General features: G+C 40.3%; 2 protein-coding genes across 5 annotated transcripts; one reads left to right on the top strand and one right to left on the bottom strand.

Annotated features, from left to right (window-relative positions):
- Positions 1–197: 197 nt before the first annotated feature.
- On the bottom strand, positions 198–26,323 carry LOC148372811 (oxidized low-density lipoprotein receptor 1). Of its 3 annotated transcripts, none has more exons than XR_015849566.1 (10): positions 25,903–26,323; positions 23,556–23,633; positions 23,375–23,455; positions 21,683–21,790; positions 20,724–20,918; positions 17,979–18,148; positions 16,199–16,320; positions 14,266–14,508; positions 4,685–4,740; positions 198–276 (listed from the first exon to the last, which is right to left on the bottom strand). XR_015849566.1 is itself a non-coding variant. In XM_088327391.1 (8 exons), exons 1-8 carry the CDS (start codon positions 25,946–25,948, stop codon positions 14,304–14,306), a joined length of 1,005 nt encoding a protein of 334 aa, XP_088183517.1. In that variant the 5' UTR covers positions 25,949–26,323; the 3' UTR covers positions 13,396–14,303. The 3 variants fall into 3 exon arrangements, 1 of the variants encoding a protein (XP_088183517.1); XR_015849565.1 differs by lacking the exon at positions 198–276 and adding an exon at positions 3,380–3,491; XM_088327391.1 differs by lacking the exons at positions 198–276; positions 4,685–4,740 and having other exon boundaries at positions 13,396–14,508.
- Positions 7,810–11,683, top strand: gpatch4 (G patch domain containing 4). Of its 2 annotated transcripts, none has more exons than XM_088327390.1 (8): positions 7,810–7,894; positions 8,082–8,160; positions 8,239–8,312; positions 8,375–8,467; positions 10,382–10,501; positions 10,604–10,689; positions 10,757–10,807; positions 10,877–11,683. In XM_088327390.1, the coding sequence occupies exons 1-8, from the start codon at positions 7,877–7,879 to the stop codon at positions 11,346–11,348; spliced, it is 993 nt and encodes a 330-aa protein (XP_088183516.1). In that variant the 5' UTR covers positions 7,810–7,876; the 3' UTR covers positions 11,349–11,683. The 2 variants fall into 2 exon arrangements, with proteins under 2 accessions (XP_088183516.1, XP_088183515.1); XM_088327389.1 differs by having other exon boundaries at positions 10,580–10,689.
- Positions 26,324–27,860: the final 1,537 nt, after the last annotated feature.

Genomic DNA, 27,860 nt, shown 5'->3' with positions numbered 1-27,860 from the left:
GATTAAAAACTGGTCGTAAGCCGAGACAGGGGAGCAGACGTGGTCTGGATCAAAGCAGGTCGTAGCCGGAGACAAACGGGAGCAAAAAGAGGACAGGCGGGAGTCAGGGTCGAAAAGGCTTGCCTTGCATCAACAGGGGTTCGCAGACGGACTGACAACAGGAGAGTGACAGGACTGACTTTAAATAGGAACAGGGAGCCAATCAGAACCCGCAGCGCCAAATGAGCGTGCACAGGTGATTCACATGGGTAATCATGACACCGACTGTGTGTTTTTCTAAATGAGGGAAAAAACATTGGGGAGTAAATTTCCTAATTAATTGCACATTCTGTTTTTGTGGGGTGACAGGAACAAATGCATAACATATCTCTTGGTTTTATTTTGGCGAGGACGTTTAAGATGCAAGTGTTTTGCATTACTGTAAACTGGTAAATCAAGTGCACTTGCGGTTTTTGATAGGAAAACTCAAGTCAAGCCATCCAGTATGTTTTTTCTCATTGCATGAACGCACGGACTTTTTGCACAACTCCGAACTTTTTGTTTACAAGGTACCGTCATGATTACTACTCACCTGTGCCCGGTGATTTGGCACCAACCGCCGTGGTATCTGATTGGCTCCCTGTCCCTATTTAAACCCAGACCTGTCACTCTCCTGTTGTCAGTCCGTCTGCGAACCTCTGTTTGTACAAGGCAACCCTTTTTCACCCGGACTCCCGCCTATCCCGTTTTTGCTCCCATTTGTCTCTGGCTACGACGTGTTTTGATCCCGACCACATCTGCTCTCCCTGTCCCGGCTGCCGACCTGTTTTTCCATCCTTGACACCGCCATCGCTCGCTACGGATGATCCACTTCTGTATTCAGATCACAATCCGAGTGCGAGAACGACTTGCTTCCCGTGTCCAGTGAGCATCGGATCGCGGGCGCTGCCCTTCCTCTTTCTTTCAATAAAATTGTGAGAAAACGTTACGCGATTGGGTCTACCCTGTGTGCTGGTCGTGACAGGTACCACTATTCACTTTGTGACTTACGTGTACACTGTCTATTTATCTGTGGTACTGTCTATATGTGTGTCGTACTGTAGTGTGTCCTAGCATAGTATTTTGTGTTTTTTATTTTCTAGACACCGAGGGCTGAGAGAAACGCAATTTCAATTCTCTGTTTTTGCTACAGAATTGACAATAAAGCTGACTCTCACCTATCTATCATGTCATGATTACTGATGTGACTCAGCTGTGCCCGCTCATTTGGCGCCAACTGCCGCAGGTTCTGATTGGCTCCCTGTCAGTATTTGAACCCAGTCCTGTATATCCCCTGTTGTCAGTCCGTCTGCGAACCTTAGTGTATACTAGGCAAGCCTTTTTTGACCCTGACTCACACCTGTCCCGTTTTTTTTTCCCGTCTGTCTCCGGCTACGACCCGTTTTGATCCTGACCACATCTGCTCTGCTCTCATCTGTGGCTTACGACCCGTTTCTGACCCCGACCATGTTTTTGCTCCCCAGTCCCAGCTATCGAGACCTGTTTTTCCGTCCTAGACACCGCCATCGCACGCTACGGAAGATCCAATTCTATGTTCAGATCACAATCCGAGTACGAGAGTGACTTGCTTCCCGCGGCTAGCGAACACCGGATCGTGGGCGCAGCTCTTTATCTTTCCTTTAACTAAACTTGTGAGAAACGTAACGCAATTGGGTCCAGTTTCCATTCTGGTCCTGACATCTATTGATGCTTTTATTGAACAGGAGCATCGTATAGGGGATTAACTCATGCGCACTTCTCAATGTTTCTTCATTTCCCTCATGCTGAGATTCTTGAGTTTTTCCTTGCCCTCATGTTGGTTTGAGATCAGGGAATGGTGTCATAATAGTCTGTAGTTTGCAACAGTCTTCTATAAAACTGAATGGTCAACAGTTAAGGACTACTCAATTTCCAAGTTCATAACTGTGAACATGTCAGACAGATAAAGGTAAATGTATCTGTACTCTTCTGGTTTGCAGTATTTAGTGACATTTTTACAAAAGGACTCTGCTCGCACCTTGTTTTGTAACCAATATTTACACACATGAATTGAATTTGCCAGTGTATTTTCTGTGCAGCCCTTTGAGACTCCTTGTGATTAAGGGCATCACAAATAAACATGACTTGACTTAAACATTGTAAGTTAAGCTAAGAAAATAAAAATAAAACATTTCAATGCTACAGCTTATATAGTGCTTCCGTACTCTGCCAATCAAATGACATATCAGATGTATGTCACGACCAGAACGGAGACAGGACCCACTTGCGTTGCATTTCTCACAAGTTTTATTGAAAGAAAGAAAAAGGGCCGCGCCGACGATCCGGTGTTTGCTGCACGCCAGAAGGGAGTCACTCTGGTACTCCGACCGCTGAAGTGGATCTTCCGTGGCGAGCGATGGCGGTGTCAGGGATTGAAAAAGCGGGTTGTAGCCGGGACAGGAGAGCAAAACGTGTTCGGGGTCGGAGGCGAGTCGTAAGCCAGGAAAGGAGAGTAGACGTGGTCGGGGACAAAAAGAGGTCGAAAGCCGGGATGGGAGAGTAGACGGGTCGAAGCTGGGGGACAGCCAGGAGCAAAAAACAGGTGGGAGTCAGAGTCGAAAAAGGCTTGCCTAGAGTTAACTGAGGTTTGCAGACGGACTGACAAAAGGGGACAGATAGGAGTGGGTTTAAATAGGGACAGGGAGCCAATCAGAGTCCCAGGCAGTTGGCGCCAAAGGAGCAGGGACAGGTGATACACATCAGTAATCATGACAATAAAGAGACATTCTCATATATATATATAAGAAGAGTTATACTTAAAATGACTAAAGAGATTCGCAAGTGAGTCGTAAGACAGAATAGGAGAGAAGTCGTAGTCGGGGACAAAAAGAGGTCGAAAGCCGGGACGGGAGAGCGGACATGATCAGAATCAAAAACGTGTCAAAGCCAGGAACAGACGGGAGAAAAAAACGGGACTGGTGCGAGTCAGGGTTGAAAAAGGCTTGCCTAGTGTTCACTGAGGTTTGCAGACGGACTGACAACAGAGGATTGACAGGACTGGGTTAAAGTAGGGACAGGGAGCCAATCAGAGCCTGCAGCAGTTGGCGCCAAAAGAGCGGGCGCAGGTGATTCACATCGGTAATCATGACAATGTAGGTTCTTTTGTTTATTTGTAAATATGACTGTGCCTCACCAGACAGGAAACTCACAGCTCTTCACTGCTAATAGCTACGACAGCCAACAAAATCAAAAGATCGCTTCGATATACCTCATCACGCAGTTATTTTCTCGCGCATGCATGTTTACGTCACAAACATCCACCCACTTGCCTGTCAGCTGTGCAAGGCCCCTTGAGACCAGCAGTCAGTTTGTCAGCTAACTTCCCAGCAACAGCTGGACATCTTGCCTCCCTAAAACAGAAGGCTTGATAAGCAGCTGCTGCACTGCTTGTCTTCTCCTCCTGCGCAGATTAAAACCTCATGATGGGAAGCAATCTGTAGGGAGAACATCCGAGTATTTAGTGCTATGGATTTGTAAACATGAATACTCTCATGTTTAATGATGATCCTGACCACGTCTGCTCTCCCGTCCCGACTTACGACTCATTTTTGATCCCAGCATGGCGGGGCGGTGGTCAGCGCGTGGGCGGCACAGTTTTGAGCTCATGGGTTCAAATCCAGCTACCAACTTTCCTGTGCAGAGTTTGCATGTTCTCTCCGTGCTTTCGTGGGTGTCCTCCGCGCACTCCGGTTTCCTCCCACATTCCAAAAACATGCATGTCAGGTTAATTGGCCGGTCCAAATTGTCCCTAGGTTTGAATGAGCGAGCGGATTGTCTGTCCCTGTGTGCCCTGCGATTGGCTGGCAACCAGTTCAGGGTGTCCCCTGCCCACAGCCCAAAGACAGCTGCAATGGGCTCCAGCACCCCCGCGACCCTACTGAGGATAAGCGGTGCAGATAATGGATGGATAGATATAAATCGCATATCTCCGTAACACAGTGGTACGTTTACTTACAAGTTGAATTTGTCCTGGGAGTAGCTTTGTAACCTGAAACATTTGTAAGTAGAGACGCCTTTTGAATGTAAATGCGGAACTCCGTTCCTGTCAGGACCAGAACGGAAACAGGACCCAATTGCGTTACGTTTCTCACAAGTTTTATTAAAGGAAAGAGGAAGGGCTGCGCCCGCGATCCGGCATTCGCTAGGCGCGGGAAGCAAGTCGCACTCGTACACGGATTGTGATCTGAACACGGAAGTGGTTTTTCCGTAGTGAGCAATCGTGGTGACAGGGGACGGAAAAACAGGTCGGTAGCCGGGACAGGAGAGAAAAAACGCGTTAGGAGTCAGAAACGAGTCGTAACCGGAGACAGACGGGAGCAAAAACGGAACAGGTGGGAGTCAGGGTCGAAAAAGGCTTGCCTAGTATACACTGAGGTTCGCAGACGGACTGACAACAGGGGATTGACAGGACTGAGTTCAAATAGTGACAGGGAGCCAATCAGAACCCGCGGCGGGTGGCACCGAATGAGCGGGCACAGCTGAGTCACATCAGTAATCATGACAGTTCCAAGCCCCGCAAAAGTAGGATATATGTTTTAATAAATGATAAAAGAGCATCAGAACGTGAAACAAACACGTATTAAAATAAAAATACAAAGAGAAAAAGGAAATATTCAAAATAATTTACCTTTTAACTGGCCTCTTCGTTTACTGGTCCTCAGCAGTGTTTTTCGCCTCATGTTCCTGAAAAACCGATCCAATGACGCCTGCTTTAGCCAGCTTTTGACAATCTGAGGGAAATGATCGATAGCTCGACCTGCCAACACTTTCTCTGGGTGATTCTTTATAACAAAATCTGAGAGTTCATTGAATTTGACCAAAATGTCTTCAATTTGGGCTGATGGAATAATGGCTGCGTCCCGGGAACATGCCGAGATTCACGCATAAGGACCGATTTTGCCAGGTAGAACTCTGGCAGCAGCAAATGGGAGCGCGTTCTGTGAAGCTCAGGAGGTAGAGCACTCGTGTTGGGATCAAGAGGTCGCAGGTTCGATTCCCGGCTTCTCCGTGTTATATGTCGAAGTGTCTTTGGGCAAGACACTGAATCCCTAATGCCCCCAATAAGACTGACTCCCTATTGGTGTGTGAGTGTGTGTGTGAATGGGTAAGTGTAGGTAGGCACATTGTAAAGCGCTTTGGGAGGTCTTCATTAACTTGGAACTGTATTTTTGACTTTGTATCCCGAAACGCCTTTGTAACTAGAGGCAATATTTTCCTATTGTACTTTGTAACCTGAAACTTTTGTATGTTTTAGAGACATTTGTAAGTAGAGACAACACTGTATTCTTTTAGCCAATCAGATTGCAGCCTCAATGTGTTGCCATGTGAATATTATGTAATGTATGGCCCACATGCTGGAAATACGATTCTAAAGCTTTACATGCTTACACACGGGATGTGGGGTGAATTATGTTATTTACATCAACTCAGTAACAAACTATAAATCATGATACATCATTCAATGTAATTCAGAGCTCCCGGCACTACTTCCTGTGGTGTGACTTGGGCAAGTACAGCCTGGCGGAGCCCATCCATGTCCAGGCTCTTTTTTTAGGTGGGGTTTCCTCCCCCACCTGAAATAGAGTACTGTTTTCCATGGATACCAGCAGCAGGAGAGGGCCCCTGATCTGACTCAGATACAGAACCTACATCATCTGTTCGCCGTTGTTGTCGGTGTAAAGCAGGGGTGTCAAACTCATTTTAACTCGGGGGCCACAAGATTGAACAAACATTCTCTCAGGGGCCGGACTAATCAGGTAGGAATAATGAAAAGGAGAGATGGAAAGAAAAAAAAGAAAGAAAGGAAGAATGCAAAGAAAAGATGAAGAGAGAAAGAAAGAAAGACAGACAGAAAGAAAAAAGAAACAACAAAAAAAAGAAAAAGAGAAAGAAAGAAAGAAAGACCAGTAGATTGAGGAGAAAGAAAAAGAGAAAAAGAGAGGGAGATAACAAGAGAAAGGGTGGGACAAAGAAAGAGAGAAAGGGAGAAAATGAGAGAGAGATAAAGGAGAGAGAGAGAGAGAGAGACAGAGAATGTTAAACAAAAGAGACAAAAATAGAAAGAGAGAAGGAGAGAAACGGTAGGGGAGAAAGAGGAGGTTGATGCAAGAGAGAGAGAGAGAGAGAAAAGGAATAAAAGGAAGGGAGAGCCAAAGAAGGTAAAAAGACACAGATAGAGAAAGAGGAGAAGAGGAACAAAGAATGAAAAAGAGAGACAGGGCGAATGAAAGAGAGAGATAGATAGAAGATGAGAGAAAAAGGAAGGATGAGAGTTAGAGTGAAAGAGAGAGAGAGAGAGAGAGAGAGAGAGAGAGAGAGAGAGAGAGAGAGAGAAAAAAAGAGAGAGAGAGAGAGAGAGAGAGAGAGAGAAAAAGAAATACAAGTAGAGTGGCTTTGTTCAAGGCACCTTTCTTTGGCAAAATCAAGTGGACATATTTCAACCTGCAGCTTGTTTTTCTCTTGCGCTTCCCTCAGCTTTGTCTCGCGGGCCGGATTCAATCCCTTAGCGGGCCTGATCTGGCCCGCGGGCCGCCTGTTTGACACCTGTGGTGTGAAGCTTCCTTATGTCATTCAGAGATGAGTGTGACAATACCAGATCCTTAATCAGTGGGAAAAACAATTTTTTTTCAATAATTAAAAGGGGTAAAAATTTTGAGTAGGCCTGTTTTGTTCACAATCACATGTGTGGCTTCCATATCTTTGTAGAAACACCAATTATATTGCGATTACGTCCTTTGCTTCCGTGACAAATTAAAGACAGTTTTTACTGTAAAAGGACTTTTGCGATTCGCTTAACCTTGGGGGGGAAAAGATCAGTGTAGTTTTTCCTCAATTAATATACAGGCAATCACGTCTTATATGATATTTGATATTTGTTTGAATACTTTGCCTCAATTCCAAGAGTTTCCAAACTAGTTCTATAAAGTCGTCTATTAATTAATAAAGAAATGATATATAACCTGTACCTGCCTCAATGTTTATTCATAAATGCATGATTCCCTGACACATGTTCTGCTTTTTTTTCTTATAAATGGAATTGTATAAAATTAAAAAGTAAATTAATTTATCAAATTTCATGCAAAAAAAAACAGTAGTCCTCACTTAAGCACAATTGAGAAATTGATGTGCGTCAGTACAAGAAGTTTCACACTTTCTTCGACCAATGCTGCCCTCTAGTGTAGTGTTTGGAAATCTATAGTGCATTTAAATATTTTCAGAAACTTTATTATTAATTAAATTGTGAAAGTTTAAAGGAATCATGGTAGACTGTAAACGGTGTTTAGGGACCTCTTTTTGTTATAAAGCCTTCAAAACCTTTCGTGTATTTAACAGAAGACGACTTTTGGCGAAAGTGCTGACATTGACAAAACGTCGAGTTAGTTAATCATAATGTTGAATTTAATTTTAAAAATATTGGAAAAAACACATTTAATACAAGGATTTGGGTAAGTTCATTAACTTGAAAATAAAAATACAAAAATGTCTTTAATGATTTTCCTTCTTTAATTTTTGCGAAAGTACCGATTCAAACTTATTTTTGACGGGCCGTAAAAACAAAAAAACAAATCGTTTTCACTATGCCAACGTCAATGCATAGGTATTTAATTAAATGGAGATACTTTTTCCCATTTTAAATATCACCAGGTTTTCTATTTCTTTTTTTAAATCAGCTGCAACATTTATTAAATCTGCATTTGATTTATAAACATTGCAACACTTAAAAGGCAAACTTGTTCGTTTTATTTTGGAGGGATTTTTGTTAAGAGACGGAAAAGCGTGACGTATTTCTGGTGTCATGTCAGCCTCCGGCTAATGCCGCATGTCTCCCATTTCTAAGGTTTGAACTATGTTTTCATATCAAATTAAACGAAATATAACTCTTACATATTTTTCGTATTCAGCTTTACAACATGGAGATTGTATTTTATCAAAATACCGACATGAAATGTTACGTACCGCGACTTGGTCTTACTCTTATATTAAAAACATCGTTCACTTGGCTACAAAATGTCATTCCTTCGTAGATGTCCGAAGATGTGAAAGAGAAGGGCCACGGGTTGAGGTTTGCCGAGGAGCAGCTGAAGCGCCACGGCTGGAAACATGGTCAGATATTTGATTCTACATTGAAAGTTTCCACTCCTACTGCAGCTTGGCATGCCGATCATTGTTATTGATCTTTAGGTAAAGGACTAGGTCGAGATGAGACTGGCATATCTGAAGCCATCAAGGTGAAAGTGAAATGCGACAAAAGCGGGGTGAGTGTTTTGATAGTGTGTGCTTTTACGCTGCAGTAGAATTTAGACTTGTATGTTGTCAGGTGGGCCACAAGCAAGGAGATGAGTTCAGTTTCCACTGGTGGGATCACGTTTTTAACAAGGCTTCGTCCAGCTTACAAGTGGAAACGAATAAGGTTGGTGGTTTAAGAGTAATCACACTAATTCCTGCTTTTTTGCACTATGATGACTATTTTTGCACAAATGTATAATTGCACAAACCCTAACGATACCAAACTGTATGTAACATCCTACATGCCGACATTTTTTGTGTAAATATTGTGTAGATTACAACTATAACCTTATCCTCCTTGTTTTATAACCTTATCTTCTCTGTTCCTTTATCTTCTTGGCTTTTTTACCTCACTGTGAATGTGTGAAACTGGAGAGTCATGCCCAAGTTCGTTGTCACGATATGTTAACCCATTTTGTAACAATGACAATAATGGTATATTCTATTCTATTCATAGTGCTGGGGTGAGGGACGTGTGGTTGTAAGCCAGGTATGGCTCTCTTAATGAATATATTCTGCCTCTAAGATTTAACTTTATAACAAAACCTCACAATATTCGTCCCTTTGTATTTTCAATTTTAGTGCATATAACGCCAAACCAGCGCAGAAGCCTCTTGATTTGGTCTAGAATATACAGGGCAAGTCCAAACTACAGTTTACATTCAAGGTGTTGCCCCTAGAGACCCTGTTTTGGCTGTACATCTACATGCAGTCCTGTAATAAACTCAACACTTTTATGTTCACTGTTGAGACACTTAATGATAAAACCCAGAGAAGAAACTGTAAACACCTGAAAACGCCAGTGAAGCACCCAGAGCAATTTTATTGGGTGGGCGGCTCTATAAGCATCTCTCGTGTTTTGTGACATATTCACAAAAGAACTCTACTTGCTCCCAGTTTTGAAACCATTAAATACAAGAAAGATGACGGTCAAAATGAGCCTCAGCAACTAAGTAACTGTGGGACAGAGGCAAATTTTAAGTGGTATATTTGTTGGTATGGGAGACGGGTCTGTCTCATGATTTCTTCATAGATTTTATCGAATGATCAAACTTCATACAGTGACATTAATGGTGCGGAAGAATCTGCTTTTGTCCTAAGAGTGGGTTTGCCAGTTTTGTTGAATTTTGTCTTTAAATATAAGTTGTGGCTCTTAAAAAATCTTAATACAAACTTTGCCCAACCTAAGAAAGATCGTTTGTAAGTTGAACTTGTTCGTAAGTTGCTCCAGTGCTATATTTTGTATGTTTTAAGGCTTGTATAAGTAACATGTATTGTTTTGAAACTGAAAAATAAATGTTTAATCAAATAATATGCTCTATAACGTTACAAATCAGGCTGAAAGATGAAGCATATTACTGAAAAACAAAGCTACACATAAGGCATTGACATTCTGTGGTCTGTGCAGCCCTTTAAGACACCTTGTGATTAACGGTTATACAAATATACATGACTTGACTATAAAGTTAAGTTTAATTTCAGGAAGAGTTGGGCAACTTCCAACTCCGTAGTAAATAATGGCTGAAAAAAGGCGATCCAACCATTTTCTCAACCACATCAAGCTTTCTTATTCCACTTTCATTTCAAAAGAAACAGCTCGCTCCTTTTTTACACCAACCATATTTAATGGATGCACGAGATATTAATCAATAAATACGTCAAAGTTCTTAGCACGCTGGAGATAGAGTATAGAATGTTTACACACGAACTAGGAAGAGGAAGCGGATTTCTTCTTCGGGGTGGAGTCTGTGTGACCTCTCACAGCGCCACGTGGCGGAAAGAAGCACTACAGTAATGTCCTGTACAAGGAAAAAGGTGCACACAATACAAAATCTAACTGGCAGCAAAGTCCGGATATTTTTCGACATCCTGAAAAAAATGATTGTATATTCTATTGTTCGTAACTTGAATGTTCGTAAGTAGGGGAGCGTCTGTAGTTTTCTTTCATGGCTCTTCGAGTCCAAAAGGTTCCTATAGTCCTTCAAACGGAAAAGTTTGTATGTTTAGCATTTAGCTTGAAATTGTCTTCTTAATACAGGACGGCATTTCATTGAAGAAGGTGGGAGAGAACAGTGAAGAAGATGCCAGTGTGATATCTAACAAGAAGCCTCGAATGGCTTCGCTGGTTAAAGATAAAATCTATGGGTGCTTCGTTAAGGTAAAATCATCTCCGATGTTTTCCGGGGGGACTAGACCAAGTCCGATGCGCTAATCAAAATCTTTCCCCCCATATAAGTCGGACACTCTTTTGTCCGGTCAGGCTGTTGGTACCACTGAAAGCAGCAACAGCAGCAGCAGCTCGGATCAGGAAGAAAATCACGACCTAGATCTCTCTTCCACAACAAAGTGAGAACATCTTTTATGGTTCATTTTAAAATGAAAAGGTTCAAACTTGTTTACTCTTTCCCCTCAGGCTGTCCGACACCGACTTGATGAAGGCTTGCGGAGGACGCACCGCACACAAGTCAGTCTACCTACTGTAACCACATCTTTAGAAGTGTTTCAGAAGCTCATTTTATGTTTTTACCCCCAGAGGAGCCAGACACGGCTTGAAAATGAGTGCTAAGCTAGCCCGTTTGGAGCAGCAGGAGGCCGAATTCATGTCCAAATACGCTAAGAAGTCTGAAAACGGGCAGGACAGAGATGACAAGGGGGATAAAACCAAAGAGAAGATTGAAGATTTGAACGTCCGTGATGATTCGTTTTCTGAACTGTCGGGAGTCAAAAAGAAGAAAAAGAAACGTAGGTGTGATAATGACGACGAGGAACAGGAAACGACACTTGTAGAAAACGGTGACGAGAATCGCAAGAGGAAGCGGAGGAAACAAAAAAAGCAGCAAACTTCGGCGGATGAAGAAAACCTGAGTAACCACACGGAGTCAGAGCCGCTTGTTCTTGCACATCAAGTCAAAAAGAAAAGCAAAAAGACCTCAAGCATTTGCAAGGAGTTGCAATCGTCTTCTCCGCCAAAAAAGAAAAAGTCCAAAAGAAGATTATGTGACTAAGGTCTCGGAGCAAAAACTCCTGACCGACTCAATTGATGGCCGTTGATGTCCTTTGAAACCATCTCCATTTTGACAAAGCAACAAAAACGGACTAGATGTACGATATACTCGTCACTTTTAACATTAGCAAATAATTTACCATGGAATTAGCATGTTGCCGGTATGTTACTAGCTAACGACGAGCGCAGAAATGAAGTGAATACAATTTTAATATTTCCTTTTTAATCAATTAAATTGTATTTTAGACCTCGGAGGCTGTATAAAACATTCAATTTATAATAAGAATACCTCTTTTTTATGATACAATTATTAATAAATTGAAACCACTTTGCTTATTTTTATGAAATGAAATGATCTGCATTTATATAGCGCTTTTCAAGTCAATGACTCCCCAAAGCGCTTTACAATGTGCTCCACATTTCCCAATAGCGGCCTTGCAGCCATCTAAGGCGCTAACCTGCTTATTGGGGGTATTAGGGGTTCAGCGTCTTACCCAAGGACACTTCGACATGTAACACGGGCTAGCCGGGATTCGAACTGGGATCCCTTGATCCCAAGACGAGCGCTCTACCTCCTGCGCTACTTGGTAAATCTGAGGATGTACGGGACAGAATGCTGAGTGGTAGTTGGCAAAAAAAAGGTGCAAATCTATTGACCCAAGAAGAAGTTGTGCGGTTCCCTTTAAACTTGAAATTGAATATTTAACGAGTGTATTACAACCAAGTCCTTGTTTGCAGTTTTTGTTGAATTAAACAAGACGCGATACAAGGTAAGTGGATTGCGTAACTCGGCTTCTCGGAAAGTCAGTAGAATCCTAATTTTAGACTTAAAAGAGGAAGTAGAATCTTGGGTAGAATGTTGACAAACGTATGCAACACACGTGCCTGGTCTTCATTTGGTTATATTATCTTCACTTGCACTAGTTTCCTATTTTGCAATAAAACCAAAAAAATTCCACCTTTCGAATGACGCTGTATGCTATTGTGCAACGCATGGTTGCAAAATACTTGCTTCCTCTACGCACTAAATGGGAAAATATTGCAAATTACTGTGGCCTGATTTCCCAATATCAAAATAATGCTCAGTAAGATGTCAGTTTTTCATTATTTTACCTGCACTCTTAAATCTAAACTGCATGTTTGCCACCTGGATGTAGGCCAATAGCTTAATTATCTCTTGGTTTTACCTCACTTGGTCAACAAATTGTAGCACAAGCATAATGGCCCGGCGTTGCCAGGCTAGGCCTTGCTGGGCATTCTACTTGAATTAGGTTGTTGATGCCATGGTTTGTTGAAAGAGCCCCAGGGAGCCACTACCTATTGCCCAAGAGCAGTATGACCGCATACAGCTCTAGAGCCACTTGTACACGAAAGCAGATGTTTATCGATTTTGTTGCTATTTATTTGGCGTGCTTTGACATGAGACCTAACTAAAGACACTCCCAGAGGCCTAAACTACTACTGTGTAAGTTTCCACAAACACCAGGTCAGCCGTTTCAAAGCCTAAAAGCCACATACGAAAACACAAACACGCCGACCAGGATTTAAATTGTCTAGACTAGAGGTGACAAAGTTTTTAACAAAACAGTCAGTTTTTTTGTTTTACTAGGTTTCCAGTTAGCTTAGTTTGGCTTGCTTTGCATAGCATTTAACTTGCTGCGCTGATTTTTTTCCTGGGTAGTGAATAATTTGGTAACTATAATCACCTAGCCTAAAAGCTACTAAACTAAATTTAGATGGGGAGATTTTGTTTTACTTGACAGCTTGGTACTGACTGCCATATTTCTTACTTAGCTCATGCGCTAAACCAAACATTTCCAAACAAATTTAATTCAAATTTCTTTTTACACAAACTACCTCATCATAAGGTCATTATAAAAAAATTGTTAGCGGACACGAGGGCAGACAACTCTAAAAAGTTGCCTGCCCAGCCATAAAGTTGCCTGCCCCATTTTTCACAATTTGAAACACAATAAGATGACTAATCGCAAAAAAAAAACATTCTTGCAAACTATTAAGGATTGATAATCAGAACATATAACAGAACGACACTTTAAAATTGAGTTTATTGTAAATCTACTTATAACATTCATTGCATGTATATGACATCACTGTTTTCCATCTGCCATCAGTATGCACCTGTATTTACTCATCTTCATTCATACGACGTTTGCGTTAAGTCGTCTGCTACAAGCCACACAAACACCTCTTTCCACGATGCTTTTAATGTACGTTTACGTTTTGTAGCGTCATAAATTCTGTTAGCTTCTTTTGAATCGTTCTGGGGCTGAGGTTTTGGCTTGATTCCTAACCACTTCTCTATTTTTTGTGTTCTCTGTGCGTCTACTTTGGAAAATGATGTGCAAATGCACGACCTTGTAATGCTCGGGAAAATCCGTAAGCATGAAGTTATTCGATGCAGGCTTCTGATTGGCTGCAGAGTATGCAAATTCCCAAACCGAACAAAGATTTCGAAATCGGAATAAAGCAAACGTTTGATTTGAAAATAAATCTTTTGCCTTTTTTTCCCACCGGAAAAGTTGTCTGCCACCCGGGCTGAGACGTTTTGTAAGTTGTACGCCCGATGTAAAAGATGCACGCCCCGGGCGTCCGGGCAGACGTTATTTCAGACACTGGCATAAATTATGAACTCTAATTGTATAAAATGACAATTTCATGCGGCATACAAGACAAGTTCTCACGGCACACTTGTTGAAAAACTGCTTAACAGCAAGCTACGCAACAAAATGCAATTTAAATAGCGGGCACTCCCTGTGCAAAATGCTAAACCACATTTGGCTTGCCATATTTTCCAATCGGCTACTGAGAAGAACTTTCTCACACTCCTTTTTTCAAATTGGAATTGAAGCAGCCAGCTTTTTGGCTAAATGTTGCTGAAAATCTTATATTGACTTTACCTGTGAGTCCAACGTAGCTATCATGACTAACGTCCTTGTTATTTTTCTTTTGAGTTCATTTTTGTAGGGATGTGGTGTAAGTGATGTCCGGGTAAATCTTTGTTGAAGGAGCGGGTTTGGCAAATATATCTGTTCTTCATGTCGCAGTTGGCTCTGCTCCAGTTGTCCAAGGAAGGAAACGTCCGTGACTTCATGGTCAGAGCGCAGGTGTTTTTGGAGTAGTAGTGTTCATTCCTCCAGAATCTAAACGCCACACACAATGGACTCTGTTCAGGTTTTGGGATATATTCGGCTTAGATGTATATGTTACTTTGGAGTTTGATTTCACTTGAGTTTATTTCTACTTTTGAGCATGAGCTAGTTACATCCAGTCGCCTAATAGTGACACTATTGTCTCCTTTGTTTTTTGTATTTTTAAAACATTTTTCTAAACCACCATCAGCTTGCTACTCCGGAGCCCGCAGAGTAACAACCAGATTTTCTAAACATAGAGATCTTTAAAAAAAAATCTTAAGACTCCCAAAATAATTACCAATTACCGTAAATTCCGGACTACAGAGGCACATGATTAAGAGCAAACTGCAAATTTAAGGAAGAAACTAACAAATTTTAAACTACAGGCTTAAAAGTCCACAAAAATGAACTCGTCCTTTTTCAATAACAATAGTGACACTATTACTTATGACTTCAGAAATGTAGATAAAACACCATTAAAATGTCATTCGTTTACAAGTACAAGTTAGCAAACACTGGTCTTGCTTTTCTTGATGATTCACAGTGAATTACTTGACTCAAAATAGTTTGTGAACAAACCTAACCGCAACTTAGCTGACTTTGTTTAACAGCTAATTATATAGCAACAGATTTGTTTCTAACGTATTATCTGGATTATAAGTCACAGATTTGTTACCGGTAGTGTGGGTACCCCGATTTGAGCTAACCTCCATTGGCTCCCTGTTAGCGTAAGATGTGATTTCAAGGTTCTGTTGGTAGTATACATAGTCATGCATGGACTTGCGCCCTCATATCTTTCAGATATAATTTCCCCCCATGTTCCGGTCCGGAGCCTTTGCTCTGAAAATGCTGGTCTACTAGTGATCCCAAGAGCCAAGAAGAGATCCGCAGGTTCAAGAGCGTTTTCCATTCGGGCTCCGGTGCTGTGGAATGTTTTCCCCCCTGAAATTCGATCTGCAACCTCAGGGGAACTGTTTAAATCTAGGCTTAAAATACACTTCTATTCTATAGTATATGAATAACTTATATTTTATGTTGATAATATCAGTGTATTATATGCCCTCATGTAGGTTTTAGATCAGGGGATGGTGTCATCATAGTCTGTGGTTTGCAATAATCTGTGGTCTGTGCAGCCCTTTGAGACTCTTTGTGATTAAGGGCGTCACAAATAAACATGACTAGTGTTTTCCGTAGTGCAGTGGTTAGCACATTCACCTAGCGTGAAAGAATCGAGATCAGGTGGAAACGTCTGTTAGCCTGATGAGGGATGGGTTCCACCAGGCTGTACTTACCCAAAACACACCACAAAAATAGTGCCCCTGGTGGTTAAGGGATCCAAATTGTAGTCTTTTAAGATGACATGCATGTTTGTGGTGTTGGATTTTATCAAAATGAAAATGATAAATTTCCCCGCAACAATGCAACTTATAGTCCGGAAAATATGATACCTTGCTTGAAAACCAGTTGGCAATTAAGTTTAAATTTTCTGCTAGTTTGAGTGGTCGAATAAATGATATCTAGCTCATCTCAGTATGAAAGCTAACCATGTAGCTTATGACCTGTATTGAGCCCGATTCAAAACTTCCCCTTGCTATGTTTAAATAACATGCTCAATGCATTTTGTAATTTGCTAATTTTATCCTGTTTTTCGTTTATTGTTATTGTTGTGTCTGTGTGTCTTTGCCGCTTGATTAATCACTGCAGAGTGACGTTCCGGCCGTCATTCCACTTCCATTCGTCCGACGGTTGGTCCTTCCTCAGACCCATCCAGTATCCGTGTTTATTATCAATGTAGTATTTTGTGTAGTTTGTGACAAATTCCTGGGACAAAAAAAGGAAAATAATGATCAATATTGACTACTGGAGTTAGTGACTTCACAAAGCCAATAACACTATAGAGGCTTCCGAGGATCATGTGACTTGTGATGCGGCTGCCATATTGGATTACAGGCGATAATAGAAAAAGAGGCAACCAATCAAACTGTGTATTTTACAGATCTGGACTAGGTTTAGAAAACTATCAGGAAAAGCTGAAGGTAATTGAACATGTAGACACACAATTTATAAATAAGGACAAGTTGTCATTGGATATCAGCATTTTACCTACGATTTCATTCCCAGACGTCAACTGTTTTGATATACCCACGAAGCCCCTACATCCTTGACGAGTTTCGGTCCAATAAAATCCACCAAGTATACGACTAGTTTGTTAGTGGATGTGTGAGAGACAAGGTTTGTATGGGTGCTTGAAATCCTTGAAAATGCTTATATTTTAATGTTGTGTTTTTAAAGATTTTAAAGTGTAGTAAATGCTTGAAATTGACACCGACAATGCTCTCTGGTAGCCTCGCATCGCCATTGCATTTCTTCTTCTATTGTGATTCACATCAGCTGGCTATAGTTTTTATGAAATTGCCCTATGAAGCGTTATCACTCCTTAAAGGTCCCCCCCAAGAGGACAGGTGAATGCTGCACCTAAACAAGGCACTATGAAAATTGCAGTTAGGGCTAGAAGTACATAACAATTATAGACATTTATTATAGGCCATGCAAAAAAATTAAGGTTGTGTTTCCCAGTGGTAAATTGTAAAGGGAAAATCTACCTGCAACTGAAAATGTAAGCTACATATTACTAGAACTTGTCATTTTTTATCAAGGTTTCTTCATTTTCCTCATGCTGAGGTTTTGAGTTTTTCCTTGCCCTCATGTAGGTTTTAGATCAGGGGATGGTGTAAAATAGTCTCTAAAAGTATGTGGTCTGTGCTGCCCTTTGAGACTCCTTGTGATTAAGGGCTATACAAATAAGCATGACTTGACTTGACCTATAGAGGGAGAGACTTGTCTCAATATTATTTACCCCCGTGTTGTTCAGATTCACAAATATATTTACAATCTAATCAACATCTAAAAATCATATGGCTTGATAAATGCACAAGCAATATTAATACTCACCTATCTTAATTCCAGATGTATGTGTGGCACTGAAAAATACATGATACACACTGGATTTCTTTTTTTAATGGTACTGGAGAAATTGGAAAATAGGCTTAGTCCTTAAAGCCCCAGTGTGTAATATTTGACCACTAGATGGGACTGTTGTCTAATGAAAATGAAAACCAGTGCCACAGAGTACAGCACAGCAACAAAAGATGCCGGACAAACATGGCGTCGACTTCTAGTATGGATTCCACTATATTTTTTTCTTTTACTGAATGAAAGTTTTTTTGTACCACTAGGAGGCACTAAATATCACACACTGTCCCTTTAGAATGTGCTTGAATTTGGCCATGAAACAAGTGTATGAACCTTGGTGAAAGTAAAGTCAAATCAACTTAGATCAACAGTCCTTTCTTTGTCGATGGTAATTTAATAAGGTGGCAGCTTAAAAAGTTACATGACCCTCTGAGGCCTCAATAGAAATCGTATTTATAAATTAGCAAAAAAAATACAAAGTCACTCAAACGTTCAGAATGGTTCACCTGCTCTTCCTGGGTTTCGATGTGCAACAGGTCTGCATTCTTCTGTCTGCAGTCGTCAACGCTTTCCTGCCAAGTTTTCCAGCCACTGAAGAAAACTTCGTGCTTGAAAAGGTAACACTTGGAACCCAACGGAAGCCAATTGTCTGCGCACGGCTGGCACAGGTTTAAAACTACAAAACACAAATATTTGTTCTGCCCAAATTCAATAACCAAATATTATTTAAAAAGGCTATGAATTAAGAAAAAATAAAGTTTGACTACATGATTTAACCATGCAACGGTTTGGTAAGATAAAGCTGTATTAGCTTAGCAGCCACAACAATAAATATATGTAGTAAATAAAGTTATGTAGAGTTAATTAAAGACTTTATTACACTGTACATTAAAACCAAAGAACAAACCCTTTTTACAGGTCAATCAAACTAATACATGTACCTTGTACTTTACCTGTAAACATTCATTTATTTATCTTTTACCAGAATTACTCTCTTAGGGACTGAATGCAGAAAACAATGAATTAAGAAAATCTGTGAAGCAGTGAGACTGGAACGGTGAGCCGTGTTATAGTGAAGGATTACTGCACAATGAATTACGATTACAATAATAATAGTCTCTTGAATACCCATCCATCCATTTTCTTCCGCTTATCCGGGGTCCGGTCGCAGGGACAGCAGCCACAACAGGCAAGCCCTATCTCCAGCTCATCTAACAGGATTCCGAGGCGTTACCAGGCCAGCCTAGAGATGTAGTCTCTCCAGCATGTCCTGTGTCGTCCCGGGGGCCTCCTGCCGATGGGACATGCCCGGAACACCTCCTGAGGGAGGCGTCCAGAAGGCATCCTTATCAGATGCCCGAGCCACCTCACTCACTCCTTTCATTGCAGCTGCTATAGACTATAGAGTGTCTCCTGGATGACAGAGATCTTGCCCTGTGTCCAAGGGAGAGCCCACCCTGCCGCTTGTATACGGGATATTGGTCTTTTGATCTTGAACAAGTTTCGGATCATAGCTGAGGGTAGGAACGGAGATCGACCGGTAAATTGAGAGCTTTGCCTTTCAGCTCAGCTACTTCTTCACCACGACAGAAAAGTACGGTGTCCACATGACGGCAGACGCACACTGGTCCAACCGTCGATCTCCCGTTCCATCCCATCCTCACTCGTGAACAAGACCTCGATATACTTGAACTCCCCCACTTGGGGCAGGAGCTCATCCCTGTTGCGGCTGAGGACCATGGTCTCAGACTTTGAGGTGCTGATATTTATCACACTTGGCTCTGAAACGCTCCAGTGAGAGCCGAAAATCAAGGCTTGAGGAAGCCAACAGCACCGCATCCTCTGCAAAAAGCAGAGATGCAAAGCTGAGGCTTCCAAACCGGACCACTTCCTTGCCTAGACTGTGCCTTGAAATTCTGTTTATAAAATGTATGAACAGAATCAGAGACAAAGAGTGACCTTGGCGGAGTCCATCTCCAACTGGAAATAAATCGGACTTCTATCTATCTACCTTGGTCATATCCCTCAAGAGGGTTGACCCACAGCAAGACAAACACATACAATAACAAAGAAAATAAAAAAGGGAAAAAAATAGCAAAAAACGCACACAAACATTTTTGGACCATGGCCAACCCAAATGCCCAAACACCCAAACAAGTTTGGCACCTCGGCACCTAAGTTGGTCATGCTTTCGTCCTTCCAGATGAAAACGGGACACAAGAAAGCGGCTATGTCACTCGGGTTAGGGTGACACAACACACTCTTCTGTTCAACAGGAGGGCCCGACAGCTTTCACTGGTTTACCCCTGCCGCATCATACAAGTGCCTTAGAAACGTCTAAACATCCCACTATCCTTTTACAACACCTCTCCATTCATTCCTATCACCAACAAAAATGTGCCCTGAGGTAAGAGAATTGCCCCACCGTGGTCCGCTGGGTGTCGTAAGAGGCGACTAAATTGGAGGGAGCGAGGATCCTCTCCTCTCAATCTCTACTCCCTAAGAGACAGCAAGGCTAAGGAAAGGGGGGCGGGTGACCGAAAGGTCTCGCAAACCCCAGTTATAAAGTCACTAAATGTGACAGTACTTGAATCCGACTTACTGCCGGCAATCTGGACCAAACTCTGGCACTGGGCATAAAGGGATAGCTTAAAAATATTTCATGAGTATAATATATTTTCCAATTACTATAATTAAAATATACATATAATACCAAAATAAGTTAAAAAAAACACTTTTTAAGTCCATATGTATTTCAATCAATACATAGGTTTTGCACATAGCATTTTCCTTTTCTGACATATTTTATTTGATTTTAATGAATCCTGTTTTATACTTTTTTTTATAAACACTGTACACCAGGGTTGCAAAGAAAATGTCATTGGTAGTTATGTTAATGACCATAAAGACAATCTTGAAACTTTTGAATAATCAATGTTTGTCGCACTATTTCTGTACTACAACAAACTTGTACAGAACAACTGACAATTTCATTGAAGCGATTTCTGACGGAATGTTTTCTTAAATGTTAATTTTTTTATGTTATGCTATGAAGAACATATGAAATAAATTAATTATATAGTGTTAGTAAAGAAATGAATGTGTGTCAAACATATATTTTACCATATAAAAATGATCTAAGTCATAATCATGCCTTGAAATTCTTTTCCATGCCAAATATTTTCCCAAAATATGAATTACAGCATCACCACGGAAACAAGTCACGCTGAGGCCCTGGCGCTCGTGCTCACCTTTTTGGGGGCAATAGTGGATGACTGGGAAATTGTCAAACTGGAAAACCTGACCCAATGTCCAGTTTATCTGATCCCGTTCCCGACTCAGTTCTTGGCTTCTTTGCTGCAGCAGCTCCAGCTGGGCCTGCTTGATCTGGTTCTGAGCAGTAAGGTTGACATTCTGTCGGCGCTGCTCAGCTATGGCTTCTTTAACTGGGGCAGAGAAAAAACTATTATGATAATTAATTTTAATTGGCTATTCATCCTCACCTTAAGAAAGACCAACTTCTTGGGTTCTTTGTTTGTGTTGGTGTCGGACAATTAAGCCCTGTCACAGGAACTACCACCCCATTTTGGTTTTCGCAGCGTGCCCATAAGACCCATATTTACCCCCTAGACCTTTCCTTTTAGTTTTTAAAGACACTTGTTTTCGGTCTGTAATGGATTATTAGACGAAGTACTGTATTCCTTTGTTTCGCCAGGACCACATTTTCTCTTTTTCCCCCCCTTTCGTCATGTTTTTTGTTCACCACCACAGACTGAAAAAAGTACATATCACCAACCCACACTTCAGAATGGACTTCAAGAAGAACGGACCTAACATTTGTCTTTCCTCTTCTTTTCATATCCATCCAAGCACATTAACTCACGCCTTTGGTGGAATGACTGTGACCACAGATGATTGCAAACCACAGACTATTATGACACCATCCCCTGATCTAAAACCTACATGAGGGCAAGGAAAAACTCAAAAACCTCAACATGAGGAAACCTTGAGAAAGGACCGCACATGTGGTAATCCCCTTTCCAGGATGACCAGGCTGCAATGTATGTAGCAATAACAAATAATACACAGATATTGTCAACACAAAATATAGGTTATAGAATAGAAGTGTGTTTTAAGCCTAGATTTAAACAGTTCCACTGAGGTTGCAGATTGAATATCAGGAGAAATGAAAACAAATGGGTACACTTACAGTTCAGGGAGAGAGCGATGATAACAGTCAAGAGAATGATGCAAAGGACGCACAGAGCTGCAGCTGCCAAGGTGATTGGTGAGTGGCGCGATAATTTTGATACATTTTCTAGAAGGAAATACATATCATCAACGAAAGGGCAGGAAAAAAATGACACTCCCACAAAAAAATCGAACACAAAAGTACTAAAAGTATAGCCAAATGTAACACCATTAAATGACATAACTGTAGAACTGCCAAATTGGAGTAAATGGTTTTCACTAAATATGTAAATCATAAATCATTCCAAAATTTTATACGGGGTTTGAAAGTGTTGGTAGAGTAGTTCGGATAAATATTTAATTATTTTGAAAAAATGGCATAGTTGTAAGACTGACTAAGAGAGTTATTTCAACGTTTTGATAAAGTCATTCAAACGTTTTGGTGATGTTGTTTGAATGCCTATCTCAAGTTGGGTTTGAATTACTTTGCATTTTTCTCCATATTTGTTGTTCCACACCTCAGTATTAGAATCATTTGGAACCCATTTTTGAAGGGACGGTGTGTATTGTTCAACATGCCTTAGTGGTAAAAAAACTCATTTATTGGAAGAAAATCATATTAATATAAATAATATCAGTGTCTGAAACTCATGATAAAAAGTTACCGGACACCAGGGCAGATAACTCTGAAAAGTTGCCTTCTCCATTTTTCCCAACTTGAAACACATTAAGACGACTAATCGCAAAAGAAAAAAAACGTTGTTGCAAAGTATTAAGGATTGATAATCAGAATATATAACAGAACAACACTTTAAAATTATGTTTATTATAAATCTACTTATAATATTCATTGCATGTATATGACATTGCTGTTTTCCATCTGCCATCAGTATGTACCTGTATTGACTCATCTTCAATTATGCAATGTTTGCGTTGCTTCGTCTGCTACAAGCCACGCGAACTCCTCTTTTCACGACACTTTTAAAGTACGTTTACGTTTTGTAGCGCCATAAATTTTGTTAGCTTCTATTGAATCTTTCTTCTGGGGCTGAGGTTTTGGCTCGATTCCTAACCACTTCTCCATTTTTCTTGTGTTCTCTGTGCGTCTACTTTGGAAAATGATATGCCAACGCACAACCTTATAACGCTTGGGAAAGTCCGGAAGCACAAAGTTATTCGATGCAGGCTTCTCATTGGCTGCCGAGTATGCAAATCGCCAAGCAACCCGAAATTCCAAAATTTCCAAACCTGACGAAGATTTCAAAAACGGAATAAAGCAAACATTTAAAAAAAAAAAATTAAAAAAAAATTGTAAGTTGTACGCCCGACGTAAAAAAAACACGCCGCAGGCGTACGGGCAGACGTTATTTCAAACACTGATAATATGCAAAAATACGTGAACTATCATCTAAACATGCAATTTTTAAATACTTGTAATCAATTAATATTCATTTACATAACATGTGCCTCACCGAGAAGTAGCTGACATTATTGCCCGCCATCTTGCTGCTATGGGTACCCAAAAACAAAAACAGATGTGCAAAAAAAAACCAAAAAAAAATGGAAGAAAAATGATGCCTTTCATGTTTCTTCCTTGCGCTTTTTAATAACTCGTTTTCGGTTGCACAGCACATTATAGCGACATCTAGCGGTCAAATAGTATACATTTTCCATTCAAGTGAGTCAAGGAATAAAACAAAAAGAGAAGTACCTTGAAAAATGTGAGGCAGGTTACAAGATGACTCCTTGGACCAAACGTTATCGTAGATGTCCTCCACATCGCCGCTTTTCTCTAGACACAACAGAGACACTCAGGTACGATTGGAAATTGGAGTATGAGAAATGTGCCGTCGTCAGGTGGCAGTTTTGAAGGGATGTCTCGTTTCCCGAACCTGGGTCGTAATTCTGTGGCGGCCACGTCTCCGTTTCGTTCCTCACATTGTCGTAAATCACGCCGTCATTTGGCAATGCTGGAAAAAGAAGCACACGTCATTTTTATCAGTAGCTCAACCCTTATATACTGTACTTTGCCAATCAATGTGTCAACCTGATAATTGGTAAGAGAGACTTTTTTTATATATACAGTACCGTATTTTACGAACTGTAAGTCACAGTTTTTTTTTGTTTGGCCAGGGTAGCAACTTATACTCCCATACAACTCATATATGTTTTTTCCTTATTATTTATGCATTTTTTGGGCCGGTGTAACTACTAGCCAGGACAATTTTATTGTCCATATACAGACGCTTCCCTACTTACGAACGAGATCAGTTCCAGACGATCGTTGAATTTGTTCATAAGTTGCCTCAGTGCTATATTTTGTATGTCTAAGGTTTATATAAGTATGTTTAAGGCTTGTATAAGTAACCTGTATTGTTTTCTACCAAAAAAATAAACATTTAATAAAATAATATGCTCTATAAAGATAAATACAGTTGAGTCTAACTTACTTTTGGAAGATGCGCTTCAAGAGGTCCTCCTCTGTGGTAAAAAGTGGCCGAAAAAAAGCGTTTCGACCATTTTCTCAACCGCATCAAGCTTTCTTATTCCACTTTTGTTTCAAATGAAACGGCTCGCCTTTTCTTTACACTTTACACCAGACATATTGAATGGATGCAGGAGATATTAAACAATAAAAACGTCAAAGTTCTTAGCGTGCTAGCGATACAATACACCTTGTTATGTTTACACATGAACCAGGAAGTAGAAGCCGGATTTGTTCTTCGGGGTGGATGTTGGGTGACCTCTTACAGTGCCACGCGGCGGAAAGAAGTACTACAGTACTGTCCTGTACTCGGAAAAAGGTGCACACAGTACAAAATCTAACTTACGGCAATGTCCGGATATTGTTCCTAATCCGGAAAAAAATGTTCGTATCTACCGTTTTACGTAAGTCGAATGGTCGTAATTAGGGGAGCGTCTGCATATTATTGCTTATTTTGGGTTTTTTAATTGTTGCTGCTAAATATTATTGCCCCTTTTTGCATTGTACTATTTTTATAATACAATATTATTTTTCATTGCAATATTATTATAACTTAGGACAGTTTTCTAGGCACTAGGTTGTTTTCATATTTTGCCAATTTATCCTGATACAGTGGTAACTGTTCTTACAAATTGAATGGGTTCCAAAAGTGATGTTGAATAATGAAACGGTTGCGAATAGAAACATATTTTCCTATTGAAGTGAATGAAAACAGGTTTAATCAGTTCCATGGTCATCAAATGCAATCGAACCCAATTAAATCAACTGTCCTGGAGGTACACCAATGTTCAGTCAATGTTCATAAAGACTTTATACTGGATTTTCCAAGCTATGAATTGCAGTTTTTTGTCATTGTTTGGCCGGGAGTGGGACGTATGTACGGTATATACTGTATACAATATATATATACAAATATAGAGGTACAAATCACTTTTTTATATATAAATGTGTATTTCCTGAAACATATAAAGCAAAATATGTTTTATTTATTGTAATTAGTTAGTTTATCACTCTATGTTCCTTCTTCTTAATCTATATTCATGATTGTCCAGTGATTATTTTGTGCTCTTATGCAAACATTTTGGTTGATTTTTTTGAGGAGGGTGAAACAAAAAAAAGTTTGTACAAGTATTATGAAATTTCATATTAATTCTTAAATATATAATAACAATAATAATAATAATAATAATAATACATTCTACTTCAAAGCGCCTTTAAACACACCCAAGGTCGCTGTACACAGAATACCAAACAACAATAAAACAAGAATAAAACAAAGAAATATGAATACCAAAAGAAACAAAGTGGAGTGAAAAGTGAAGCAGATGGTTATAAATAGGCAAATCTGAAGATGTTATAAAAATATTTTCACCATATTTTTAATATTGTTTATTAATGTATGGACCAGGGGTGACCAATGTGGTGTCTGCAGATATGTGGCAGCCTTCTAAAAACATCTGAAAAAAGCTTACCAGTGATGCATCATTGTGATTTTCAAGAACATTTTATTTCTAACTGGCATGAGATATCATTGACATGATCAGTAGTGATCATGTATCTGTTCAATACCATTTTTAATGAACAACAGTTTTATAATAACAATTTTATCAACAGATAAATAAATAAGTACAACAAAGGTAACTTCCTCAGACACCAATAATGATTTGGCGGGAGTGTAAATAAAAAAAATACATGATTTAAAAATACAACACCTCAAAACTGACCATGAAAGGAAATGAGGGAAACTGACTCACCCTGAGAGTTGAACTTGACTGTCACGTAATTGAGTTCTTCTGCCATAATTAGATGGGTGTAAAAAACACACAAGATAAAAAAATAGGACTACTCTAGCAAAAGGTATGACCTCATTCCAACCAGCTAATTGGTATGAGAAATTAACTGCTTCGGTTTGAGACGCACAAAATGAAACAGGAGTGTGTCTAAGAACACAAGTTCTTCTTTTTCTGCTGCTTCTTCTTTTTGGAAGATGTGATGCAAAATGTGCCGGTTATATTTTGAAGTTGAGGGCATGCTGGTGGGCGGGGACCTCTCTGAATCAAGTGGGGTTTATTTTTTTACTATTTTCCTCTCAGTCATCCTTTGAATGGTGTCGTGGAATATAGTAACCGTGAAAAAAAATCTCATCAATATGTTTCAATTATTTATCATATAATGCTCATTTCTTTTTTTAATTACCTTAAATGTGTGCCAAGTGTGGCAGCACAACAGCGCAGTTCTGAGGTCATGAGATAGAACCTTCCTGTGTGGAGTTTGCATGTTCTCCCCATGCTTGCGTGGGTTTCCTCCAGGCACTCCCGTTTCCTCCCACATTCCAAAGACATGCATTTCAGGTGGATTGGCCGGTCCAAATTGTCCCTAGGTGTGAATGAGCGAGCGAGTTGTCTGTCCCTGTGTGCCCTGCGATTGACTGGCAACCGGGTCAGGGTGTCCCCTGCCCACTGACTGAGGATAGCTGGGATGCGCTCCAGCACCCCCGTGACCCTACTGAGGATAAGCGGTGCAGATAATGGATGGATGGAGGGGGTGCCAAGTGAATGCAAAACGTCTCTTTTTAGAATCCGGCTATACTTTGCACATTTTTAATCTATATATCTTTACATACCTACTTTTAGATTTTCTCAAGCATATTTTTTCTCCTTTTTAGTCAAAAAGAAAAAAGAAAACTTTCTGCTATTTGTTCTTGCTGCTATTTGGTGGAAGCTTGAGCTCTTGTTGGTGATATGAATAAGTGGAGAGGTGTTGTGAAAGGATAGTGGGATGTTGAGACGCGTTCTAAGGGATGGGCAGGGCACCCCTATGATGCGGCAGGGGTAAACCAGTGAAAGTTGTTTAACAAAAGAGTGTGTTGTGTCACCCTAACCCGAATGACATGGCTTCTTTCTCGTGTCCTGTTTCATCTGGAGGGACGAACACATGACCAACTTGGGTGCCGAGGTGCTTAACTTGGTTGGGTGTTTGGGCATTTGGGTTGGCCATGGTCCAAAAGCTTTTTTGGGTGTTTTTTGCTACTTTTTCCCTTTTTTAATTTTTTTTTGTTTTTGTATGTGTTTGTCTTGCTGTCGGTCACCCTTCTTGAGGGATATGACCAAGGTAGATGGATAGATTGTGCCTTATTTATAGCACGTTTGCATACAGGCAGTGGAGGCTCCAGTGTATCACAGAAGAGAGTATGTTATATAGTGGTTTTGTTGAACAACTACTTTCCCACCTAAAAGTATGACCTGCTTATCATGAACATATATTCGTCCTTATTCTAGAATCTAGATGCATTGAATCAAATGCAATAATAATCGGCCTAGTTTAATTTAGGAGTGTGTAAACAATGTGTGTGGTCATCCTCCAAGCACCAGTATGGACATTCAGGTTTTTTCTGCAAAAAAAAGCACCACAAAGTGTACTTTAATGTTCAGAAATTGGAAGTGAAACTCCTGAACAGTGTTGAATTATCGTAAAGGAATTTAATCAGCCAGACACTGTGGATGCTCAGCATTCCCAAAGCTCTGAACCTAAAATCGCCCCTATTCAATTGATTTGAATTCAATTCTATTCGTGTCTTGATGTGTTTTGACCAGTAGATGTCACTACTCAGCAAACGTTGCCATGGCGAAACAAAACAGACGTCATAGATTCCAATTTCCAAATATTCCTTTTTTATTTATATTTGCTTTATAAAGAAGAGCTAGATAACACA

This window comes from Urocampus carinirostris, chromosome 2 (assembly GCF_059441175.1).
Source record: "Urocampus carinirostris isolate Australia breed hairy pipefish chromosome 2, RoL_Ucar_1.0, whole genome shotgun sequence".
NCBI classification, from domain to species: domain Eukaryota; kingdom Metazoa; phylum Chordata; class Actinopteri; order Syngnathiformes; family Syngnathidae; genus Urocampus; species Urocampus carinirostris.
The sequence above is the reverse complement of the archived record's forward strand: the minus strand, read 5'-3'. Positions and strand labels throughout refer to the sequence as shown.